At 32.7% G+C, this 24,854-nt stretch overlaps 2 protein-coding genes across 3 annotated transcripts; both read right to left on the bottom strand.

Annotated features, from left to right (window-relative positions):
* Positions 1-7,775: 7,775 nt before the first annotated feature.
* LOC117928000 (probable E3 ubiquitin-protein ligase RHA4A) lies at positions 7,776-8,605 on the bottom strand. Its single transcript, XM_034847744.1, has one exon. The coding sequence runs from the start codon at positions 8,488-8,490 to the stop codon at positions 7,936-7,938; it is 555 nt and encodes a 184-aa protein (XP_034703635.1). The 5' UTR covers positions 8,491-8,605; the 3' UTR covers positions 7,776-7,935.
* Positions 8,606-11,289: 2,684 nt separating this feature from the next.
* On the bottom strand, positions 11,290-23,934 carry LOC117928011 (vacuolar protein sorting-associated protein 25). 2 transcript variants are annotated; one of them, XM_034847763.1, is made up of 7 exons: positions 23,778-23,934; positions 22,851-22,939; positions 21,440-21,579; positions 15,120-15,173; positions 14,914-15,002; positions 13,987-14,062; positions 11,290-11,657 (listed from the first exon to the last, which is right to left on the bottom strand). In XM_034847763.1, exons 2-7 carry the CDS (start codon positions 22,907-22,909, stop codon positions 11,536-11,538), a joined length of 540 nt encoding a protein of 179 aa, XP_034703654.1. In that variant the 5' UTR covers positions 22,910-22,939; positions 23,778-23,934; the 3' UTR covers positions 11,290-11,535. The 2 variants fall into 2 exon arrangements, with proteins under 2 accessions (XP_034703654.1, XP_034703645.1); XM_034847754.1 differs by having other exon boundaries at positions 22,851-22,949; positions 23,778-23,933.
* Positions 23,935-24,854: the final 920 nt, after the last annotated feature.

The following is a 24,854-nucleotide window of genomic DNA, read 5'->3' as shown; positions in this document are numbered from 1 at the left end:
TCTCAATCTAGTGTTGAACCTCACATACACTAGAGCATTGAATCTCTTATGTTTGAGTCTATTTCTCTCTTTGGTATGAGTTTGCAAATAATAATATAAACAAATTTATATGTTGAAATTAAATTAAAGTTCTATAATTAAAATAAAAATGTATACACTAAAATTTTTTAAAAATAGAAGTATTATCGATTCAAAAGTGCTCCAATTTCTCTCACATCCCAAAGCACTACAAGTGAGGCTAAGGACTCGAACAACAAACTTCTGCAACTCTGGTGTGGAACCCCCAAAACGCATCCACCAACTCGTAGGACTTCTTAATCTTCAAGAATCAATAGCAATACGGCTTCCAAATTCACCCATTGTTTGGTCATATAAGTCCAACTAAATGTTATCTTGTAAACATTCTTGGTAATCTAACATCTTGTCCATGCATTCAAATGATCCCTTCCTTACCTCATCCACATTAGAGAACTTATCTTCATAGTGCAATTGAGGATTAAGATAATAACCTGTTGCATATAAAGGCCGATGAAGTTGCAAAGTCCATCTTGCATCTATTTTTCTCCAAATTGAGCCATATTTCCTCTTCATGTCTCCACAATTAAATGCAATTTTCTCCTTGGATGAGTCCATCAACTCATAAATATAACCATGGCTATTCTTTCCTCTAAATCAACCTCTCTCAAGACTCTTACTAATGGAATAGTGGTATTAATACAAAAAGCAACATGAGGCCAAAATTTTGGATCAAACAACACTGTACTTCGAGCTTTTACACCTTCTATCTTTTTGGCCCATGTACTATAACACCATTTTTTAGAGGAGAACAATGCTATAAGAGCTTGTTTTTGCTTATACAAATTTTGGAGAGTAAGAAATGCAATAGCAAACTGTGTAATTATTGGACGAATAAGTTTATAATTTTTTGTAAATATTCTCATCAAGCTAAGAACCCAAGTATGTCCATATATGAACTTCACCACTTGCCTACCTCTTAAAAGTGTATTAGCATGAACATTTAGCTTCCCAACATCCTCTAACATCAAATCTATGCAATGAGCAGCACAAGGAGTCCACCACAATCTTCTCCTCTTTTCCATAGGCCTCATTCCAACATTCACATAATTAGATGCATTATCAATAATAACTTGCACATTATTCTCCTCTCCAATTTCTTCAACCACATCATCAAGATGCTTGAACATCAATTCTCCATTTTTTTTTATCATATCAAATGCATCAATTGATATCAAAAACCATGTGCCAACAGGACTATTCACCAAAAAATTTATAAGACATCTACTCTTTCCATCTGTCCAACTATCTGACATAATTGAACATTCATATTGCTTCCACGCTTTTTTATGCTCTTCCATCATAATATTTATATCATTCACCTCTTCTTTCAAAATCCATGTCCTCAATTCATGCATAGATGGAGGCTTAAAATCAGGTTCAAAATTTGCAATTGCATCAACCATAAGAACCCAATAAGGATCATTTACTGTTTTAAATGGTAGACCTTTTGAGTACATAAATAGACCTATTTTTCTACACACTTCCTTCCTTTCTTCTAGCTTCCACTTAAAATTTAAAGTACTTTATCTAGGTTGTGAAATGGCGAATTTATCCATGGGTCCCCTAGGTATAGGTTCCCCACTCCCATTTACAATCCCACTACCACTACCACCCCACTCCGCAATGTTCCCATTGTTTTAGAGAAAGCACTCTCATTTGGACCCACACCAATTTATTGGAGCAATTCATTTCTTTTTTGTTTTTGTTCCTTATAATTGCTCAATGCCTCTTGGCATTACAATCTAATATTTTTACTAACTTTGTTACATGGTTTCATACCATGATGAGTTCTAGCTAAGTGATGCTTGAGTCTATTTACCCCTCTCGCGCATCTTTGATTACAAAACTTACATAGTATATATTTCTCCCTAGAAACTTTAATAACATATTTCCACATAGAATCTCTTCGTGAAGCTTTTGAATCAGAGGAACTCATTCTTAAAAATAATAATAACAACAATAATCAAATTTCATTATATAATTGACCTTAAAAAAATAATAAGACATAATTTAAATATCAAATTAACAATTAAAAAATAAAAATAAAGCATGGAAGAGTGAAAGAACGGTGTTAGGTGCACTGTTTAAAAGAGTTAAAGATATTGCTATGTGTCTATTTATAAAATTAGTGTTGTTCATTGTTTAAAAAATAGTGTTGTGTGCACTGTTTAAAAATTAATGTTGGTGCAATGATTAAAGAATAGTGCACACTATTCATTGCACTATGCATGCTATAAGTGTTGCTGTCAGGTGCAATAAATGTTGTTAGGTGCAATAAATGCTAGTGGTGGGATTTATTTAGGATTGTTGAAGTTGTGAGAAACTAGACATTGAAGAGAGTGAAAAACAAAGAGAGAGAAGAGGAGATGAGAAGGGTGTGACTGCGTGAGACTAGGAGAGGGTGAGCAATAGAGATAAAAGAAGAGATGAGAAGACATACTTGTTGAGAATCAAGATGAAGAATATGCAGTTCTTCACGTCATGTCACTGCCGAAAGAGAACTTCTATCAAGATGAAGTCGTTGGAGTGAGAAAGGGGAGCAGCACTTTAGTGTTGTTTTCGAAGAAGAAGCTGATCTTCAGGTTGTCGAAGGTACGAACTAGGAAGAGCTAGGGTTAGGTTAGGTTTCTCCCTCAATTCATTCTTTTTGTTCCCTCTTTAGTCTTCAACGTGTTTGTGGGGTTTTTAAAGCCTTCAACGATAAGTTGGTTTCAATTTTGTTTTTTATCAGCCACCTCAGCAAACTAAAGGCTCACGCTTTAGTGAGCAAGGTGTCAAATGCGTATGCAGGGCACACCTTTGAAGCGCCTTAGGCTAAAAGGCGTTCGCCTTTTTTGTTCAACGTTTTTTTGTCAATGCCTTCAGGTGTTTTCTGAACTCCTCGCCCCAGAGCATACCTTCAAGCGCGCCTCAAGAGCGTCTTTCAAAACACTGGGTAAATGTTATCTTTCAAGATGGCAAAGAATGTTTAATTGAATATTTAAGATGAATTTTGAATATGTTTTATATTTTTTATTTTTAAAATTTGAAACTAGAACCATATATAAAAACAAACAAAAAAATATTACTAATTGTATTCTTAAAACTCTTTTCAAAATTTTTAAAATGTAAGTGAAATTTTTTACTTCTTTAAATTTAAAAATAAAAATAAAAAATTCTTTCAGCAATACAAATTATCTATCTACTTTTATATAAAAATTCCTACAATTTATATAAAAAAAATATTTTAAAAATAAAAAATAAAAAAGTATCCAAACATAACTAACTTGATTATTATGATTTCCTTGATCATCCACAGAGCAACAGCCTCCCAGGCAACTTGTTTACGCTTGTCTGTATATTTTCCCAACATATCTCCTTCTTGGGTTTTCTTTCTTTTTCCAAGAATCAAAAGCAAATTAAGAACAAGAAAATATTTTTTATACACATGATGAAAAGATAAAAGAAGGAAAAAGGGTAATGGAGATTAAGATAAAGTAAATCTTCAAATTGATAAATGGTAGTTTTTTCATTCATTCTTTCATTCGTTCATGTACAGAGTATATATAGAGGGTAATCACCATTCTAAGAATGGGAAAGAATGCTACAAGGAAAGAATGATATAAGGAAATAACAACTAATATCCTAATATCTCAACTTTCCTAATATCTCAATATTCCTAATATCTCAATATTCTTAATATCTCAACTTTCCTAATATCTCAATATTCATAATATCTCAATATTCCTAATATCTCAACTTTCCTAATATCTAAACATTCCTAATATCTCAACACTAAATGATACAAGGAAAGAATGATATAAGGAAAGCATTTCTAATATCTCAACACTCCCCCTCAAGTTGGTGCATAGATGTCACACATGCCCAACTTGTCTAAAAATTTTGAGAACACTTGACTTGAGACAGCTTTGGTGATAATATCGGTCAATTGATCTTCTGATCGAATCTTAGGCAATTCCACAATCTTATCATCCAACTTTTCCTTAATGAAGAATCTATCCACCTCGACATGCTTTGTACAATCATGTTGTACTGGATTATGAGCAATGTCACATGCGGCTTTATTGTCACAAAACAATCGGATTGGTTGCCTAGATAGGTAACCTAAATCCTGTAAGAGGAGTCTTAGCCATAATGCCTCACAAAGTCCTAGAGCCATACCTCTAAATTCCGCTTCTGCACTTGAACGAGCGACGACATTCTACTTCTTACTTTTCCATGTCACAAGATTACCACCTACAAAGGTAAAGTAACCAGATGTAGATCGCCTATCATCCACTGCACCGGCCCAATCAGCATTAGTATATACTTCTATACTCTGATGATCAACATTTTTAGTGAACAAAATTCCCTTCCTAGGAGCATTCTTCAAATACCTCAAAATACGCATAACTGCATTCATATGTTGCTCTCCAGGATTACGCATGTATTGACTCACTACACTCAATGCATAAGCAAGATCTGGTCTTGTATGAGCTAAGTACATTAATCTCCCCACAAGTCTCTGGTATCTTTCCTTATCGGTTGATACTTGATTAGGCTTAACACACAATTTCAAACCTTCTTCTATTGGTGTATTAACAGGTTGACATCCCGACATTCTAGTCTCCTGTAAAAGATCTAAGGCAAACTTTCTTTGAGACAGGAAAATTCATTCACTTGATCGAGAAACTTCAATCCCAAGAAAGTATTTCAAAGGACCTAGATCTTTCATTTCGAATTCTCTAAATAGATAATTTTGCAAAGCTTTTCTTTCTTCAGGATCATTTCCTGTAACTACCATGTCATCCACATATACGATAAGTGTCGTAATCTTACCATGTTGCTTTTTCAGGAACAAAGTGTGATCTAAATTACTTTGACGATAGCCAAAAGCTCTCATTGATTTTGTGAACCTTCCAAACCATGCTCTCGGGGATTGCTTCAACCCATACAATGACTTCTTCAATTTGCACACCTTCTGAAATTGCTTTTCTGACACCATGCATCCTGGTGGAAGATCTATATATACTTCTTCAGATAACTTGCCATGCAAAAAGGCATTTTTCACATCGAACTGTTGTAATGGTCAATCTAGGTTTGCAACTAAAGACAGTAATACTCGAACAGTGTTGATCTTAGCTACAAGTGCAAATGTCTCTGTGTAGTCAATTCCATAAGTTCGAGTGTACCCTTTTGCTACCAATCTTGCTTTAAATTGTTCAATACTACCATCTGCCTTGTACTTCACAGTATAGATCCAACAACACCCAATTGGCTTCTTTCCTAGTGGACATTCTACGAGTTCCCATGTTTCATTCTTCTGCAATGATTTCATCTCTTCATTCATGGCTACTTTCCACCTTGGATCAGCTAAGGCTTCCTGCACACTGTTAGGAATAGCTACGGTAAATAATTGATTTACAAATGACTTATTTGATTCAGACAAATGATGGTTAGACACATAGTTGCTCATGGGATATTTGACTTTGGTAGACAATTCAAGTTCATATGTGGGTTTAGGAATACCTCTATTATGACGGTGTGGTAACCGTTTCATGAATGGATCAGGTTCCAAATTAAGAACACCCTCAGCAGACGACGATTGGTTTAGTATTTCAGTGAAAACATCTTCGGACCCAAATTGTTGACCACTCATATCCAACTCACTCGCTTCTTGGTTCACTAGTTCAGATTGTCCAGATTCATCCTCCTCAAATATATGATAATCATAATCGAGAGTTTGAATTTCCTTATGGTACTCCCCCTGAAGTTCAAACTCGGATGAAAAATACTTCGAATCTTAATGAAACACCACATCCATTGTAATAAACATTCGTCGAGTTGGAGGATGGTAACATCGATATCCCTTTTTGTGCAATGCATATCCAACAAACACACATTGCAATGCATGGGAAGTTAACTTGGTGTGTTGGTGATTGTGTAGATGCACAAATGCCACACAACCAAAAACACGAGGAGGTAGATTTGGGACGATTGGGGAAACTACGGCATTAGTAAGATCTTGGAGAGGTGTTTGGAAGTTAATTAAGCTAGAAGGTACCCGATTGATCAAGTATGCGGCAGATGTGATTGCTTCTCCCCAATAAGATATCGGTATTTTTGCTACTATCAAGGAAGCACAAACAGCCTCTAACAAGTGCCGATTTTTCCGTTCAACGACTCCATTTTGCTAGGGTGTATTGGAACAAGTAGTCTGATGAATGATGTCATGTTCTTCCAAATACTTTTGAAGATCAGAACTCTAATATTCTCCACCATTATCACTACGTAAAACCCAAACCTTTGCATTATACTGAGTTTCAATCATTTTATGAAATTTTTGAAACAACAAGTTCACTTCATCTTTGGTCTTCATCAAGCATAACCATGTCATTCTGGTACAATCATCAATAAAAGTAACAAACCAACGTGAGCCACTCAAAGTTGGGACTTTGGATGGGCCCCAAACATCAGAATGTATAACCATAAAAGGAAGCGGACTTTTATTCAAAATTAACGGAAACGAAGCACGATGGCTTTTAGCCAATTCACAAATATCACAACGGAAACCAGAAATATCACTCTTTGCAAACAAACTAGGAAACAATTTTTTAAAATAACCAAAGGAAGCATGTCCCAAACGTTGATGCCACAACCAAATTTCAGACTTTTTCTTCTCCTCCTCAGATCCATCTGCCATCAAGGCTTGTTGCAACTTATTTGAATCCTTTGACTGCAAGTCCAAGTAATAGAGTTTTCCCCTCTTAATACCACAACCAATCATCTGTCTTGTTTGGATGTCCTTAATCACACAATTTAGACCAAAAAATGACAATACGAGATAAGGCTGCAGTGATTTGAGAAACTGACAAAAGATTGTAATCTAGAGATGGAACAACTAAAACAAAATCCAAATTCAAAGTATCAGTAAGAGTTAAGGATCCTTCCCCAATGACTGGGGTTGTGTTACCATTGGCTGTGGAAACAATTTTTTGTGAGGAAGGTCTAAGGGGTGAAACTTGTCTATAATCAAAAGTCATATGATCTGTAGCACCAGGATCAATTGTCCATGCACTATTAATAACAGGTGTAAAAGTATTTAAAAACTTACCACCATGATCTGTAGCGGCTACCAATGTAGAAGCTTTCTCAGCAACATTAGCCTTTGTTTTTATTTCGGCAACAGTTGCAGTCGAGGTTTTCTTGGAATCCTTCTTTTGTTGATCACGATTATTATCATTAATAACAAAGTGGTGATAGCCTAAACATGATCTAAAGGTCCATGGTTCAAACCCTCGGTTCCTCATTGTTTTCCTGGTCATACCAAGAGTCGTTGCTTTGAAATTGTGGGATATCCAGATTGGTGGGATCAGTCTTATTGCAGTGAGTGCATTTGAAGGTTGACTTATCAATATTAGGACTTGTCTTAGGATGGTTGATCGTTGTTGGACTACCATAGCGATAAAATATCCAAGATTTCAATTCCATGGCTCTGATACCATCTTCAAATTGATAAATGGTAGTTTTTTCATTCATTCTTTCATTCGTTCATGTACAGAGTATATATAGAGGGTAATCATCATTCTAAGAATGGGAAAAAATGATACAAGGAAAGAATGATATAAGGAAATAACAATTAATATCCTAATATCTCAACTTTCCTAATATCTCAATATTCCTAATATCTCAACTTTCTTAATATCTAAACATTCCTAATATCTCAACACTAAATGATACAAGGAAAGAATGATATAAGGAAAGCATTTCTAATATCTCAACAGTAAAGCACCCTTTGGTCTAGCTTCCTCCTTGGAGGTGAACATAATTTAATAATTTACAGTCACATACAATGATGTTGTCTGAACGCATAAGGGATCAATCAAATTGATCCTCACCAAACAGGTAAATCATCCTCTCCTTCCTCCATGGATCTCCTCCACACTTGAGCTTCATTTCCTGATCATTTGGCAATAGCTTTGATCTACAGAGAGGGCAAGTTACCTGGCCCTGATCCATCCAAACATCTATGCACCCCTTATGGAACACATGACAGCAATTTCCAAGCTCTCTCACTTCATGCCTTTCTTCTATGCAATTCAAGCATATCGCACATTTGGAATCACTTTCTTTACATGTACCTGTACCTTCATTTGCACCTGACCTCTCCAGAAGGCGACTATATTCTACTGACACAAGTTTCTCCTTCCTGGATTCAACTATGCAGTGGACGGGAACTGGGACTAGCAAAGAAGAAGGGCGAGGGTATTCCTCTGAGAAACCATCAGGATCTTGTTCATATTTGCTTAACAGGGGAACATAAGAGAGTATAAAAGCGAGCATATTCTTGATAAGATTGACTGAGAAAATGTTCTGCTGGAAAATTTCTGCTATGATTATTGTGCCATCAAATCTCCCACAGAAGAAACCCATCAACAGTGACTTGGAAAGAAAGGAACAGCAGGAATTAAGAGAGGGAAAAGCTTAGGAGAATGGGAAGGAGGAGGAGCACCTGGGTCGGAGTTTCTTCTTTAGGATCAGTAAATATAATAACAATCGAGGCGACTGCTTTCAAGTGAAAGATAGCACAGGCTGTCAGTCGACTTTTAGGACTTTTTGGTATGGGAAAATTTAAGTATTAATTTATTTATTTATTCTTAATTTAAATAATTTTTTAACCTTATTTACATTTGCATTATGGGAAAGAGGAAAAATAAAATAAAAAATAAAAAAATAAAAATAACCAAGGCAGTTTTTGCTCAGTCCTCCGGCAACTGCCCCAGTTGCCTAAAGGATGAGCCGCCCCAGACGAAAAATAGAATTGAGAAGCCGAGTATGACTAGCCAAGTTCAAACGTGTAAAATGGGGAACCACTTTTATTGGTTCTTCCACTATTCTCTAATAAGATATGATTGAGAAAAAACTAAACAAATTCTAAAGCAATACGATGCCCATCTATAATTTATATAAAAATGGCCGTACTCTATTGATCCCTTCTCTAACATAGAGCGACTTGGTTGACAGCTCCATTACCCATATGAAAGAAATATTTTAAGTAAACTTATAGGGTATTTATACCTGATAGGTAACTTGTAACCTTGATTATTGAAAATATAAGGTGAAATCTACATCATTGAATTAAACCATGAATATAGAAAATTGAAATATGTTGGATTGTAAAGTCTAAATCAATTTTGTTGCATTTCGCTTGAGATGTCGCTGATCTAGTTACCCGATCAGTTAATGAGGGTTGAAGGAGGTAACACTCCCTAGAGAATTTTTTTTTTTTTTTTTAATATGATGATTGACAAGTTTACTCATATTATATATTTAATACTTTTATGCTTAAGGTTTTGTTTTTAAAGAGTATGGTCACAATTGAGAGGCTTTTTTTGAATGTTTTACCATTATAACTTTTTTCATTCATTTTAATTGATAGATTGTTAAATGCTAGTGCACTCTGTGGACATAAGGATCACATTAATCACCAAATCATGTTAAAAATCTTGTCTTTTTATTTATTTTCTACTCATATGTGTCTAATTTGGATAACACATTACAAATAAATTGGATTAGAATATTAAAAATAGAATCAAATATACAAAATAAATAAGACCCAATTTAGGTACAAAGAAATAAAATTAAATTATACATATAACATATTGTGATTAGTCCTTTACCCTCCATTAATGAGGGCTTACACAAATAATTTCAAATTTTTATTCAATTTTGCAACTTTGTAAATTAAATTTCTAAATTGTACAATTTCCTTTCTGTTCCTCTAATTGGGTTGCAGGCAATTAAATTGCAAACATCTGTCTGGCAAAGAAAGTCATCTTTATTTATTTATTTTGTAATCCAAATCTAAAAAAAAAAAAATCATTTTCCTTGGCTCTGCTTGATTTTCTGAAAATTTAAGGGAAAAGGCAAAAAAAAAAGAGAGAGAGAGAATAAAAATAAAGGAAAATAAATAAATCAATTCAATAAATTATTTTTATATTCTATTTTAAACTTATTTTTATTTATTTTAAACTTTTTATATAAAGAGTTAATAACTTAAAATATAATAATATTTTACTAATTTTAATCACATTTGATTTTTTTTTTTCATATTTCTATCAAACATAAAAAAAAAATTGACATTTTTTTCTTTTTGCTTAATAATTTTTTAAGAACCAAATACAACATTAATATTTTTTTTTCTTAATATTTTTTGAAAACCAAACATAACCTTAAAAAAAAAAATAGGGAGAAAAATATTTTCATATTTTCCCTTTTCTTTTCCATAATATAGTCTTTCTCCATTTTCTTGGTGCTTTCAAATATCAAACATTAGCCTTTTGGAAGGGCTAAAGCATTCCTCAATAATATAACTTTCCCCATATAATATATTTATTCCTTAAGGTTATATTTGGTTCTCAAAACAATATAATAAGAAAAGAAAAGTAAGTTTCTTTGGTTGTACCATGGAAAATAAATAAATAAATCAAATATAATTAATATAAGTTAAAAAAAAATGATGTATTTTTAAGTTATTTAATATTTATATAAAGAATTTAAAATAAGTTAAAATAACTTTGAATTAATTGATAAAAGTAACTTATTAACTTTAAATTTATTTATCTTTCTTCACTTTTTCTTTATTTCTTCTTTTCATTTCTATTTTCTTTCCTTTGTATTTTCTCTTAAAAAAATTTGGGTACCAAATAGAGCCTAAAAGTTTCAAAGAAAAAAAAAAAAAATATATATATATATATATATATTAAAAAACCATTTTCTCATATTTGATTTACAATTAAAAAAATCAAATATCATTCAAATTAATTAAAAATTTATATATTTTCAAATCATTTCATCTTTATAAAAAATAAATAAAATAAAATAATTTTAAGCACATAACCTATTAACTTTAAATCTATTTTTTATTTTCCTTTCTTTTTTAGGTTTTTTAACTTTTTCCTCTTTATTTTATTTCCTTGTCAGTTTCCTCAAATATTTCAAAAACCAAATATTGAGCTAACTTTTCAATAAATAATCAAACAAAAGATTTAAAATATATATATATATATATTATTTTCTTTACCTTTCCTTTCTTTCTATTTCTTCTCCCTCAAACTTTCCATGATCAAAAATATGAATTTAATTATTTTAGCATTTAACTCATTTGGGTCTGAAAGACCATGTATTGCTTAAAAAGGAAATGGAAGTACCATTTTTCTCCTCGTTCTCACATGATTAAAAAGAGCTTACATTCCACAGCTGAAAATCACAACAATAAAATCATAGTTAACTGGATGCTATAAAACATTCAATGGGAATCACCATGAGAGAATCACTTTGCAATTTATTTAGAAAGCATGAAAGAAACAATGTGTGCGTCATGCGGATAATGATTTGAATGCAGTTCTCTATGTTTAAAAGGGTGTGCTTCATGGTTTTGTATAAGATAAAGTCGGGAAGAGATGAAGAGAAATGAAGTTATAGAGAGAATTTCACGCCCTCATCATCAGCTGAAGTTCCCTTGAAGATAGCAAGCTTCCCCTTGTGCTCTAACTGTTTCAGGGCTCGCATTAGAACTGTCCGGTCCATCCCATGAAGCTCTGAAAGATGGGGAAACACAGAATCATCAAAAAGACGACAAACTTTCAGATGCACAACATAGAAACATTGTGTTTGTCAGTAGAGGAGAGACACCATAGTTAGTTAATATCATCTTGAGGAATCAACCTTGTTTCATGAGGTGAGGGGATAATTAGCAATCGTATTATATAACAATTAATCGGCACTGGGAAACACAATCCTTCTCTAAGAACGGAAAATGCTACAAGCACAAACACATGCATCTATAGAAAAAAGAAACATCACCCATGACAAAAAGAATAATCTTCTCACACCTCACATCCTGGCTAATAAATTGTCAACAAATCAGGAACATTTCCTATCTCGCTTTTGAGCTAGTAATTACTTGATTAGAATTAATCGGATCCAACACATACCAGTTCGCATCTCTTTTTCTTTAGGAGAAATGTTCTTATAACAGGCTTATTAATTTTTTCCTTTTATACGTAATTTATGTATGATATGTTATGTGCATGTGTGATCTCTACCCAAACACTTGCTATTTGAGCCAGGTCTAAGTGGAATCGCAACTGTCTCTACCCTTAATGCTTGCTACTTCAGCAAGGCCTAAGTGGTATCACAACCATTCATTTGTCTGTTACGGTTTTCTTATTGTGTGAGATGTACGCCTAGAAGGAAGTTTTTGGTTAATCAAACTTAAATTATGTGACCATAAATTTATTCCTCCATATTACGATGCACATTTTGGGTCAAGGAAGCAAACCACCTGTCCTAAAGTGAAGTTTAGCATGCTTCCAACTATACCAACACACTCTTATGCCAGATATGTACACCATTGGTGGCTGCTTCATAAACTCACATGGTGCAAAAATAAGTTTCACATACAAAATTATGTAAATAGAAACAACATACTGATGAAAAACTATTTCTTGGAAGCAGACTCAAAGGATAGCTACTTTATCAACTCTCCTAATTTACTGTTTCTTATGAGGATTCAAAGATTTGGAAGACAAAAGCACAGGAGGGTTTTTCTGACCCTGCAACATGGTGAGATTAAGCCTCAAGATATGAGATGTACGCTTTTTTATTTTTCTGCTTTTTAAGTTTGAAAATAATCAGACGCCTGGGAATAGTGAAAATGACAACTAAATACAGAAACTTATATTGGTTATTTAACTCACTCTGTTGTTTATGACACAACTAGAATCTGGAACCATGAGCTAAGATACCAAATTGACCAATAAAATTAGGCATAAAGCATCTTCTGTAACAAATGAAAATAAAGAAAGAAAAGAAATCAACGAAAGAGACAAAACAACTGCTACTTGATTTGAATCTTAACAAAAGATAGATAGAACGAAAGAAGTAGAATTATCGCTTTCAAAAAGAGACTAGCTATAATAAAAATCCATTGGATACGTAAATCTCGAGACATAATCCACTGTCCATTAGAGAACCCCACAAGGGACCCACATAAAAATCCATGAAAATAAAGATACAATGTACCAATATCACATTCTCTCATTAAAGTTGATAATTTCTATCATGCAAACATGCTTTGATTAAATCTGTATGTCAATGATGATTGATCCATGGTGGGCCAATTTTAATGTATTAAACTATTGAATTTACATGAGTTGGACCAATTTTTTTAGGAAACGTATGACAAAATGAAATTTTCATAAATCACTAGCCCAAAATGATAGACAAAAAAGAGAGAGACCATTGCAAGAGGTATAAGATGCTTTTGAAAGATAAAATGGTTGGAATTTTCTTCTGGAATGTGAAAAAAAAAATATAAAAAAAAATAAATAAATAAAATCACTCTTTTATCTCTTTTGCTAGACACTTGGCACATGAAAATACTGTTTTTACCCCTCCAAACCATACCTCTCTCATGTAAATAAGAATCCACTAAAATGTTTTTGAGAAACAAAAAATAAAAAAGAAAAAAAGAAAAAGAAAAGGAGGGGGAGGGGGAACCGCATTTTTTTTAAAGAATGTAACATGGCTTGAGAAACAAGAAATTTGTTAGCAGCTTTTTCCTCAAAGTTACAAACCTACTTATTAGGTTCAACAAATTTAAAATAGAAGAAATGTTGACTTAGAAGCATCCGGATCCCAGAAACCATCAATTATTTTATCTCATGCAATACAGCTCCAGATACAAAACAGTAGTTCCTGGAACAGTTTTGTGGGATCATACTACTTGAATATATTCGAAGCTGAAAAAACCTCCAGTCATACAACTTGGATGGAAGAACTTACACAATCACAAAAGCAACTAGAGTTTCTGGGATGATTTCAACAATCTACTTTTATGAGGCATCAAGTGCAATCAGAAATTACCTGTTCCTCGAGATTCAGTCCCTGAACGTATTTCCTCAACTGTCATAACACTGTCCTCCAATCCATTTTCTCTCACCTAATCAAATAAGGAAGAAAATCATAAAGTAAACACAAACTACTTATGTTTAAGAACACTAATGTAGGACAACCCTACAGTAGTAGTCTACAATCAAATAAGGTGGGATTGAGCTTCAATCTTTTAGGATTTAAGGAGAAGAAAAATAATAAAATTATAGCAGTAGGAAAAATAAAATAAAAAATAAAAGAAGATAGAAAACCATGAAGTCTCACTAAAGCCTTCTAAGAATCTCAACTAAAAGAAAAGTAATGGAGTCCCACCATTGAAAATTCAAAATATGTACCAAAAAAGGAGGAAAAAAAAACCCTCAACAGTATTCATCACCAATCCCATTTTACAGCAATTATCCTTAGTTATAGGGCTTAGAAAACCCTAAAAACTAAATAAAATTATGAACAAAGTAGCCCAACATATATAATAATTAATTAGAACTTTTCTTAAATCTATTAAATCTTCTAAACAATAAAATTAAAAGAAAATGGATGCTTTCTTTTTTGAATTAGAAATTTAATTGTGTAGAAACTTCTTGTAAAAAAAGCTTCTAATAAAGAAAACTTCTAGATTATAAAAAGAACTTAAATAAAAAAAAAATTAAATTAGAAAATAGAAGGTCAAATATGCAGAAACTTTTGAAAATTTTCCAATAAAAAAATTCTCAAATCCTAAATAAAACTCAAATACCAACTACTAACTTATTATTGCATCAGAGAACCTAAAAAACAACAAAATTGCTTTAATATCCTTAACAAAATCATTTAGGATTTTTTATTTCTTTCCATTCCTTTTTTTTAATAAATCTTGGAAATTCATCTCTATCAACCACTTCAGATCACATGTTTTTAACTTACAAAGCGCAGAATAAGGTCAGCCCAATCTTGAATGCGGTGCCAGAGAATGAGACATTTTTTATGCCCTTTATCCATCCACTCAGCACGTCCTGTAAGATAAAAGAAGCATCTAAGAGACTACCCATTTAAGTTTATGCATGTAAGAGCACAATTATTTTCACCAACCAGAAAGGGAAAAAGCATCAGTTAGAAAAATCATAACACACCTTCTGAAACCAAGGCTGAGAGGAATGCCTCCTTAGCTTCATGACTGAGGGTTCCTATATAATCACAATCAAAATATAATGTATCTGCAGACAAGAGCTTTCAAAACAACTGAATTCAATATGTTGACTTAGAGATACCAGCTTATTGAACAGATATAGTGGGCACAAAGCAAAAGCCATTACTACTTATGCATATGTCTTGAGCCAGCACCCCATAAGTCAGAGTTTTCATGTAAAATCTCAGCCAAAATTAATTGTTATATGATGGTTATGCATAGTTTGGTTATGACTTAAGAACCTTCTAGATTTATAATTAGAGACAAAGAATTCCAATCCTTTGAAGGATTAAAGGAAAATCTATTTGCACAATAGAACTGATAAACACTAAAAAAATTATAGATGTGGTTAACTCTTCTAAACTCAAAGCTTTTATAGAATTAGATTTTGAAGTCTTTTTATAACAAAATGAATTTATCTAACTCTGAAGTCCAATAGAATTTTGATTCTCATTCTTTCATTAACAAATATGGGTCTTACAAAATATTAATTCTTGAACTGAATAAACTCTCTTTGTCTCAAACTCATCTAAGTTCAGATAAAAGCAAAGGGGGCCCATCAACAAAATCCTAAGAAATAGGCCAAAATGTTCAGTCTATGAACTACAAGTCCAATAACCATGCAGGTCTTACTATGCAAAAAGACTAAAACATAAAAAATAAAAATAAATAAATAAAAGATCTCCCTTACTACTTTTACATGGATGTATTGAACAAATGATTCAGCAAGTTTCACAAGGTCTAGATTCAAAAGACAAAGAGATGTGATCAAAAGGTTGACGAGGAGAAAGGTCATAAACAATCTCAAATTGTGATTTACCAGTACAATGGTTAACAGAATTATTAAAGGCCAACTCTACTGATGCTAATATCAAATCACAATTACAATATTTCTCCTCAACAAGAGTCCCAAGGGTGTGTTGTATAGGTAAAGTTGTGTACAAACAGGTGTTGCTCTTCACTGCCTTAGCTAGGTAACAGGTTCCACACTGAAATACAATTTCAGCAATCTCTTTTCGAGGAAGGCCAAATAAGCCTATCCTCTACAAAAGCAATATACCAACCAAAGTGACCAGTTAGACTTCCACTATGCAACTTCCAACTCAAGATATCTTGAATGGAAGTACAAGGAATGCATAACATATACCATCTAAACAAGTAGCCATCACGAATGACAAAATTGATGTGCTCTTGACAATGACCATCTTGAATTTCTTGATAAATAACACCAAAATCAGTACAAATAAGATATTCATCATCCTCTCAAATTTGACCACATGGGCAATTATTACTTGTAAAACAGCCACTACTCAACTAAGGACATTGATACCTTTATTTCAGTCCCTGCATGATGGTAGAGAACGAATGAATATTCTTGAAGAAACTCTATCCACCTAGCATTTTTAGCACCTAACTTTCTTTGGGAACTAAGGTACACCAATGCTTGATGTTCAGAGTACAACAGAAACTCTTGAGATAATAGAAATACCTCTAATGTTGAATGGTTTGCACAACAACATAGAACTTCTTGCTACCAGAAAAATACCTCTGTTTAGACATTGAATTTCTCGCTGAAGTATGCTACAAGATGCCCTTCTTGACTTAAGACACCACCTATGTTAACACAGGATGCATCGCACGCCACCTCAAAGACTTATAAAGAATTAGCATGGCCTAAGAAACATGTCTCAATCATTTGCATTCTACTCCTCAAATGTCTTTCTTATGACTTCATTCCAATGGAACTTTCTTTTTCTCATGAATTCAACAACAGCAACCTTTATGATACTAATTGTCTTAATGAATCACGTATAGAAAGTAGTTGGTCCATGACAACAACAAACATTAGAATAGTCCTAGGCTCAAGCCAGTCTCTAATAGATCTAACTTTCTAAGGATGACCTTACCTATCAAAAAAACTTTCTAAGGATGAACTTGTATGCCCTTCAAGGAGATAACAAATCCTAAAAAGATCACTAGGGATTGAAGGAAAGAGCTTTTCTTAATATTAGATAAAGTTTCTTAGATCTTACAGCTACAAACACCTTCCCAAGATGATCTAAATTATCCTCTTGAGTTCGACTATAGATTAAGATTCCATCAAAATAGACCATTAGGATCTCTTCTTATGAAATGACGCAAAATCTATGTCATAATCTTTAAAAACGTACTAGGTGCATTAAATAACCCAAAGGACCTGACTAACCATTCATGAAATCCATCTTTGGTCATGAATGCAGCAGCTTTCCACTCATCTCCTAATCTAACATGAATTTAATGATGACCACTACATAAATTAATCTTGAAGAACACTCTGATTCTACCATCAAGTTTAACATGCTATCCAACCCAAATATAGGAAACCAATATTTTGTGGTTATTTTGTTGATGAAAAGATCATTTATGCCCATTCTCAAAGAACCATCCTTCTTAGGTGTAAGCAAGTGAGGACAACACAAGGGCTACTAAGATTATATTGAAGAAAACCTTTTGTCCACTTACAACTTTGTCTTTAGGAGTCTATAGTATTGGAGACTAGGTAGGTGGAATCTTAAAACTAGACCAATGGCATGTTGAATGTTCCTTGTGGGTGGTAATTAGCTAGATAGGTCTTCAAGAGTGATATCTTGATACTTATCCAACAATTTGTCATCTTGAGGTAGCAGAGTAAGATCAGAAGCTAACAACTTGTGAAAAAACATTTGTAACCACCAGGACTAACATTGCACCTGAATTTTGTCATTTTTTCTCAGACTTTTGTTGTGTTAAAATATGAAGGCTTTGGTTCTTAAGGCTCCAAGTAGAAATTTTGGGTGCCTAAGATGTCGAATCAGTTGATTGGACAGATATCTTAAATTGCAGCTTGCCATCCTTTTCAATGGGCTTACTAGGTTGTAATTGGATAGACTAACTGTTCTATTTTAATTGAAAAGTGTTTTCCCTATCATTGTGGGTGACATCAAGGTCATACAGCTAAGAATGATATAAGAGAATACAAGCAACATTCAAGGGGCGAACATCAGAATAGATTCTGTCTAAATAGTCTCCCAGTGTAATAGGAACTAGACAACTTTCAGATATGGCCAAAATGAAGTTTTGTCTACTCAAACTACTCTACATGGATGAGGATGTACATTCATAGAGCTGACACTATCAATAAGGAGCTTGAAAAATTTATCCACACAATACTATCTGTCAAATTTGATAAAATACTCCTCGACTAGTGTCTTGGCTGTCACATGAAACAATATGACTAGCTTTAACACCACTAGTAGCCCTCAAGGTTTTTCCTACCCTATCATGAGATAAACCTCAAGAATGATAAGACTCCCAGATTTAAGAAGTCATATATCTCTTACTAGGAATCGTAAGGTATCTCGAAGGCCTTGTCATAGGCTACCTCCAAAGTTTCAAGAGAATGAAGGTTTACCCCTGTTTTAATTTTTTGACCTTGGCCCATTAATGAAATTTGATACGATCCTAAAATTCCTCCCTCACATCCTGATCCTATCTCTCCTGAAACTCCTTAAAGCACAGTGGTCTGTTACACACTTACACTAGAGGATAATTGTCTAAGATTAATCAACTGACCTAGCAACTGCCTCTTGTGATAGATGGTGAGAAATGCCTCTTTCAACTTTCGTTTCATTTCATCCCAAAGAGTGAGTGGTTACTAACATTAACACTCTATGTTAGATTGGACACTTTGCTAATACCACTTGGCAGAACCAACAAGTTTCATTATGGGAAGTAAATGCATTGGGTGTCTGATATTTTTTTTTTTGATCAGTAAGTGATATATGTATTGAAAAAAGAGACGCTAAAGAAGCGACTCAAATAGTTACAGTATAGAAAAAAAAAAAACGACTCACCCCCTTACAAAAGAACCCACCCCTCTATGAAAGCACAAAAAACTCTCTTCCTTAATACATGCACACCCAATCTATAAAATCTAATAAGGTCGAAGGACCATCTTTTATCCACACTTTGGTTTCCGACCATAGCAAATACACAAAGGAAATTTTCAGCTTTTGTATAGATAGCACCCCATCCTCAAAAGCAATTGAATTTCTAGCCTTCCAAATGACCCAAAACAAGCATAACGGTCCCAAAAGCCACGTCACCTTCCAAAAACAAGCATTGGGTGTCTGATATGAAATATCATTCAAAGAAATCCTCAAGACTAGCTAACCAATCAAGAAAAATATGAGGGTTTAACCATCCATTATAACTAAGGGAATCCATTTTAACCTTCTTGGTTATATCACTTGAATTTTCATGTGGCCTTGGAAAATGTCTCAAAGGTGCACACCTAATAAGCTAACTAAAGTGCATATGGTATTTCATGTGCATTGGTGGATGCAGATAAGAGACTTGGCATGATCTTGGACTTCCTAAAGAGCAAGGGTATTTGAATATTCTATTCTGTTATGGAAATTTAGGGTTGACCAATTTCGTACGCATTAGTTATTCAATTGACACATGAATCAATTCAAGGTAAATAGGACAAGCCAAATAGGTGTAACCTATTGAAAACTTTTGGCATATAGGTGTTTTAAGTGGTTTCAAGGCAACACAATTTAGGTGATACATTTAGTCCATAAAGGCTTTTGGTATATTATTTAGAAAAGACATAAAACATCACCAAAAAATCCTTACTTGAAGATATAGTTATTATGCCTTTTCTTGTATTTCACTAATATCTCAAAAAACACTCCAAATTTTGGGTGAAATAAATTTTTAAAAGGAGACAAAATCCACTCTATTTGAACATTGACTGAAAGAGACAGATCTGACGCAAGCTTATTTCATCAATCTAAGAAATTGGTCTTTCATAGATTAAGGATGTTAGTCAATCAATCGGTCAAGAGATTTTGAGAAACACAAGTTTGATTGATCAAGCAAAACTTTAATTAATTTGACCTTACTCTTGTGCTTCAATCAAAGGCCAAAACTTCAATAGATCAAGTTGCAGGAAAATTGAAATTACAAATTCAGGGAAAATCAAACTCTTCAAGAATCATTTCCTAAATAAACAAGGTTTTCTAAATTCTATTTAAACAAAATTTTCTCCTCAGATTTGGTAGAGCAATCAGTGAGAGATTAAAGTGTGCATAGAAAAGAGTAAAGAACAATACAAAATAAAGTATGGCAAAAGGGAAGACAATTTTTTTGTTCCTTGGATTTGAGAATGAATCTAGAGAAAATTTCCTCAGAAATTTCATTTTTACTGAAATTTTACAAGGTTTAAATATTTACAAAAATTAAAAAAATAAACAATAAAAATCACACGTTTGTATATAAGTTGGATTCTGCTGAGTATATCTACGGTTTCAGGGCATTTTTTGACAGTTTTTTTTTTTTTTTTTTTTTGATAGGTAAAATCAAGATTGGATTGAATTAGAACAAAGGGCCCCTATAGGTGTCCCAAAGCATACAGGAAGTATACAGCAAAACACCAAATAGTAGAATCTACAAAAAGAGGGGATAAAGGACAGTTTCTTATATCCATGGATCCAGAACATGAATGATGTTGTGGATTTCAGATTCTTCCTAGCAGATGATCATGGTTCCAACCAGAATAGGCAGATCATGGACTTGTTTTATGGTTCACAAGGATAAAGAAAACCAATGACTGAAGATATGATATACTAGTTCGGAATTGAGTAGGTAACTTTGTAGGCATTGGGGTAACTTGAAGGTAACTTTCATAGTGCATGTTTTAATTTGGACAAGGTTCTGTGGTTTTTATAAAATTGGTTTTGAAGTAAAAATTGCTTGTCTCTCCAGCCTCTGTTTATTTATAAATCATTAAGAAATGCATTACCCAAATGGGCTAATCTAGTTCAGTTTCATTTCCACAACCTAATTTATTAATTTGTGCAATTTTTAATTGGACTAGATCAGAAAATAAAAGAACTTCACCCCTAATCATGCAACACTGAACCAACATGTTGAAATACAAGGTGTGTGAGTACAACAATACTACATTTTCATGGAAGCATATACTCACAAATCCTCAATTAGGAGCACAATTTTTTTGTAAATATTCGTTAACCCTTGCACCATGTCTGCAGCAGAGTAAGAGCCTTTCTGAAAGCAAGAGCCTATTTTACTGTTATAATGATTAGGAACCCCAAGTACATTAACCTTATAAACCTATTGACAGTAACACAAGCATGGCCAATGGTTTTACAGAGTTATCCACTTCAATTGATGATTGGAGTAAGTTGATCATGTGGCGCTTGAGAACACAGCACTTACTTTCAATAACAGGATTCGAGAACAGAGGAAATTCTTCTTCCAGTCCAATTACAAATATCTTTTGAGTTCTACAATAGTCAAGAATAAGTTCCTTCCAAAGTTGTACCTGCTTCTCTCGGGTATCCCTTACCGGCTGCAAACTGAAGAACACACAATAAGAATATGTACTAAGCGAATCACAACTTCCAACCGAGAATGAAAATCATGATGGAGAATATAAAAAATAAATAAATAAATAATAAACTAAAATATAGCATAAAAAAATTCCAAGGGTTATAATGGAAAAGTCCATGGTGAGAGAAAGAGAGAGATGCTTTGGTGGTTAGCACTATTACATCTTTATGTTGTGGAGATCTCCAGGTGTTTGAGAGTCTAAAATGAGATTTGTGGAAAAATAAAAAACCATTTTAAGGGGCAAGATTTGTGGAAGTGTTGATAAGCCCAATTAATGTAAATAAAAATTGATTGGTCACCATAATATGGAATGCGATCTAATGGTTAGGTGTTTTCTTTTTAACATGTATTGCAATCATTTCTTTGAAATGTAGTAAAACAGAAGAAAATTCAATTACAGAACATAATGCTATGATCTGATATGGTCCCCACTCAACCTTTCCTATGGGCTTTACCTAATTTCCTGTGTTGTCTTGACTTAGGTATTTCTTAGAAAATTAGAAAACTCAGAAATTGGTAACTGTTGGCTTCAGTGAGCCAGGCCAAGCCAAATTATGCACACAAGTAGAGGCCCTAGAAAGACTAATGCAATTAATTTAAGAATAGACAAGAAGCAAGATCGATTAAAAGAGACCCTTCAAACCATCAAGCATCACAAAGACATGGCAAATAATGAACATCAATAAAGAGAAATGCGTATTAGTAAGAAAGGTAAAGAATCATAACTAGTTAAGACTGAAACAATATAGATAAGCACTAAAAGGGTATATCTGGAAATTTGTTTGAAAAACAATTCCTTAAAAATATTTTTTGAGAACAGTTCGAAAATAGTTATCATTCATTTTCAGGAACAAAATTCTGTGAAGAAATTCAGATATGAAAAACAGTTTTTTTAATTTATTCTCTGTGAACGTATTGTGTACATTTATACACAATGCAAAAGTTACCAAAGTATTTTTTATTTTTTCAATTGTTTCTTAGAAAATTCTCAAAAAATAAAACCCTCACATTTGTTCTATAAATCAACTTATTTTTAAATTACATGTGTTTTAAGTTAGAGAACCGTTTTCTATTCTAAAGAACAAAAAAAATGGTTTTCAAGACTGGTTCCCAAATAGGCCCCAAGTAATTGCACTACACTCAACTTTAAACAATTTGCTAAATTTGAAAATCAACAATTCAACATCTGACAAAGAAAAGATAAGAACTGATAAAAGCAAAGAGAGCAGAAAGTTACGTGAAGTATGGTGGATAATTGAAGAAGTTGGGTAGCTTCAAGTCACCCAATTTCTGCATCTTTCTAGTACTTCCCCAAGACAATGCAACCTAAAATCCCCTTTTTGTAAATGGGGTTAAAAAACCAAAAGGATTTAGCAATATTGTTGACATCGTCATCATCATGATCAACATCATCATCATAATAATAATAATAAAAGTTACAAAACTATAACAAATAGATAAAAGAAACTAATGGGCATTCCAAAAATGTTAGTAAAGGCATAAGAATAAGAATACAAAAGGAGTAATTAATTTCCAATTTGGCCAAAGTTAATAGCATTTTCTAAATGCCCATAGCAACTAAATAAGTTATACATCTGGAAGCATGATTGTGGATAAGATTAATCTTCTTCAGCCCCTAGGATAAATAACTTAATGACACCAAAATTCCAAGATGGTGTTGATTAGCAGGTATTCCTACAGCGAAAAAAGCATTCTCCACAGAGTAACTAAAATGTGAATTTGGTTAAACTTTATGGTGATTTTCAAAATGCCCATAGCAAGTTCAATAAGTTATATATCTGGAAGCATTGTTGTCAAATAGATTAATCTGCTTTGGCCCCTAGAAAATAAATAATTCAACACTAGTCAAAAGTTTTCAGGAATATTTGACACCATAAGGGGTATTCGATGAAATGCCTCATAAAGCCCTAAAATATTAATCAATATTACTGGGGGAAAAAAACACACCAGACCAGAACAACAATATTAAGGAATCATCTAACATGGGTGTTTAGTTGATACTTCATACTTGATGCCAAGCAACATTTTTAATGAGAAAGAAGGTAACAGTATGAAGAAACCAGAGCAAAATGGGAGACGAGAGAAGAGAGAGCTTTTCCAACATGGATTCATCTAGCCAAAAGGGTCGTGGAAAGTGTCAAACCTTTGCCGGTAATCGAGAAAAACTGCAGTCGGAAAAGGAAGAAGCCCGCTTCTCAATTCCCTGAATCAATGAAGACGGGGATGCCTGATGGGTGAGGCTCTCCTACAGTCAGCATCCCTCTCTCCTCTACCTTTCTAGACTTAACAGATTTTTCCCCTCGATAAAATGAATTAATTATGAAAAATATCTCAAATTTCTACATCTAACACCTCCCACTTTTCAACTTTCAAAAAATACCCATTTTTTTAATACATAAACACTCTTCATTATTTATATGAAATTTTTTTTAAAAATATGTATTTTAAAAAATTATTTTTAGATTAAAAAAATAAAGGATTAAATTTATAAAATGGAAATAGTTTTATCCCTTTTAATAAAAAAAAAATAACCCTAATAAAATTCATATATCCTACTAAATCATTTTTAATCAAATATAATATTCCATATAAAAATATTGTCATTTGGTTTATAAATAAAAAATAAAAAATATATTCAAATTCCAATTATCAATATTTTTAAAACTAAAAAATTGTATTTTATCTCAATATTTACTATTAAAAAAATATAAAATCCCTTTTATGTTCAATCTAAAACTCATAATAAATTAAGAAAGAAATAAAATTGCATAACCCTTTTGTATGTGTTATGTAGTTCTTTTGGTTTTTTTTTTTTTTTTTTTTGTGTATAAATCATAAAAAAATATTAGGGGATGTTTGGTAACTATTTTCAAAAATAGTTTTAAAAAATGATTTTTAAGAATAGTTTTTGAAACAATTTTTTTTTTATATTTTATAAAATAAAAATTTGTTTGGAAACATAAAATATTTTTACCTTGTTTTAAATATTTTAAAAATAATTTGTCCATTCAGTGTTTTATTTTTAATCATTCTACATATTTGTATAATTATTTCTTAAAATAATACTCAAAAGACAATTGAAAATAATATAAAACAATTAAAAAATATTCTATGAAAACACAACCTTGTTTGGTAACTGTTTTTTAAAACAGTTCTAAAAAAATAGTTTTTAAGAACAATTTTTAAAAATTATTGTATGATGTTTTGTAAAACAAAAGTC

This window comes from Vitis riparia, chromosome 2 (assembly GCF_004353265.1).
Source record: "Vitis riparia cultivar Riparia Gloire de Montpellier isolate 1030 chromosome 2, EGFV_Vit.rip_1.0, whole genome shotgun sequence".
In the NCBI taxonomy this organism is placed as follows: Eukaryota; Viridiplantae; Streptophyta; class Magnoliopsida; order Vitales; family Vitaceae; genus Vitis; species Vitis riparia.
This window is presented reverse-complemented; position numbering and strand designations above follow the sequence as displayed.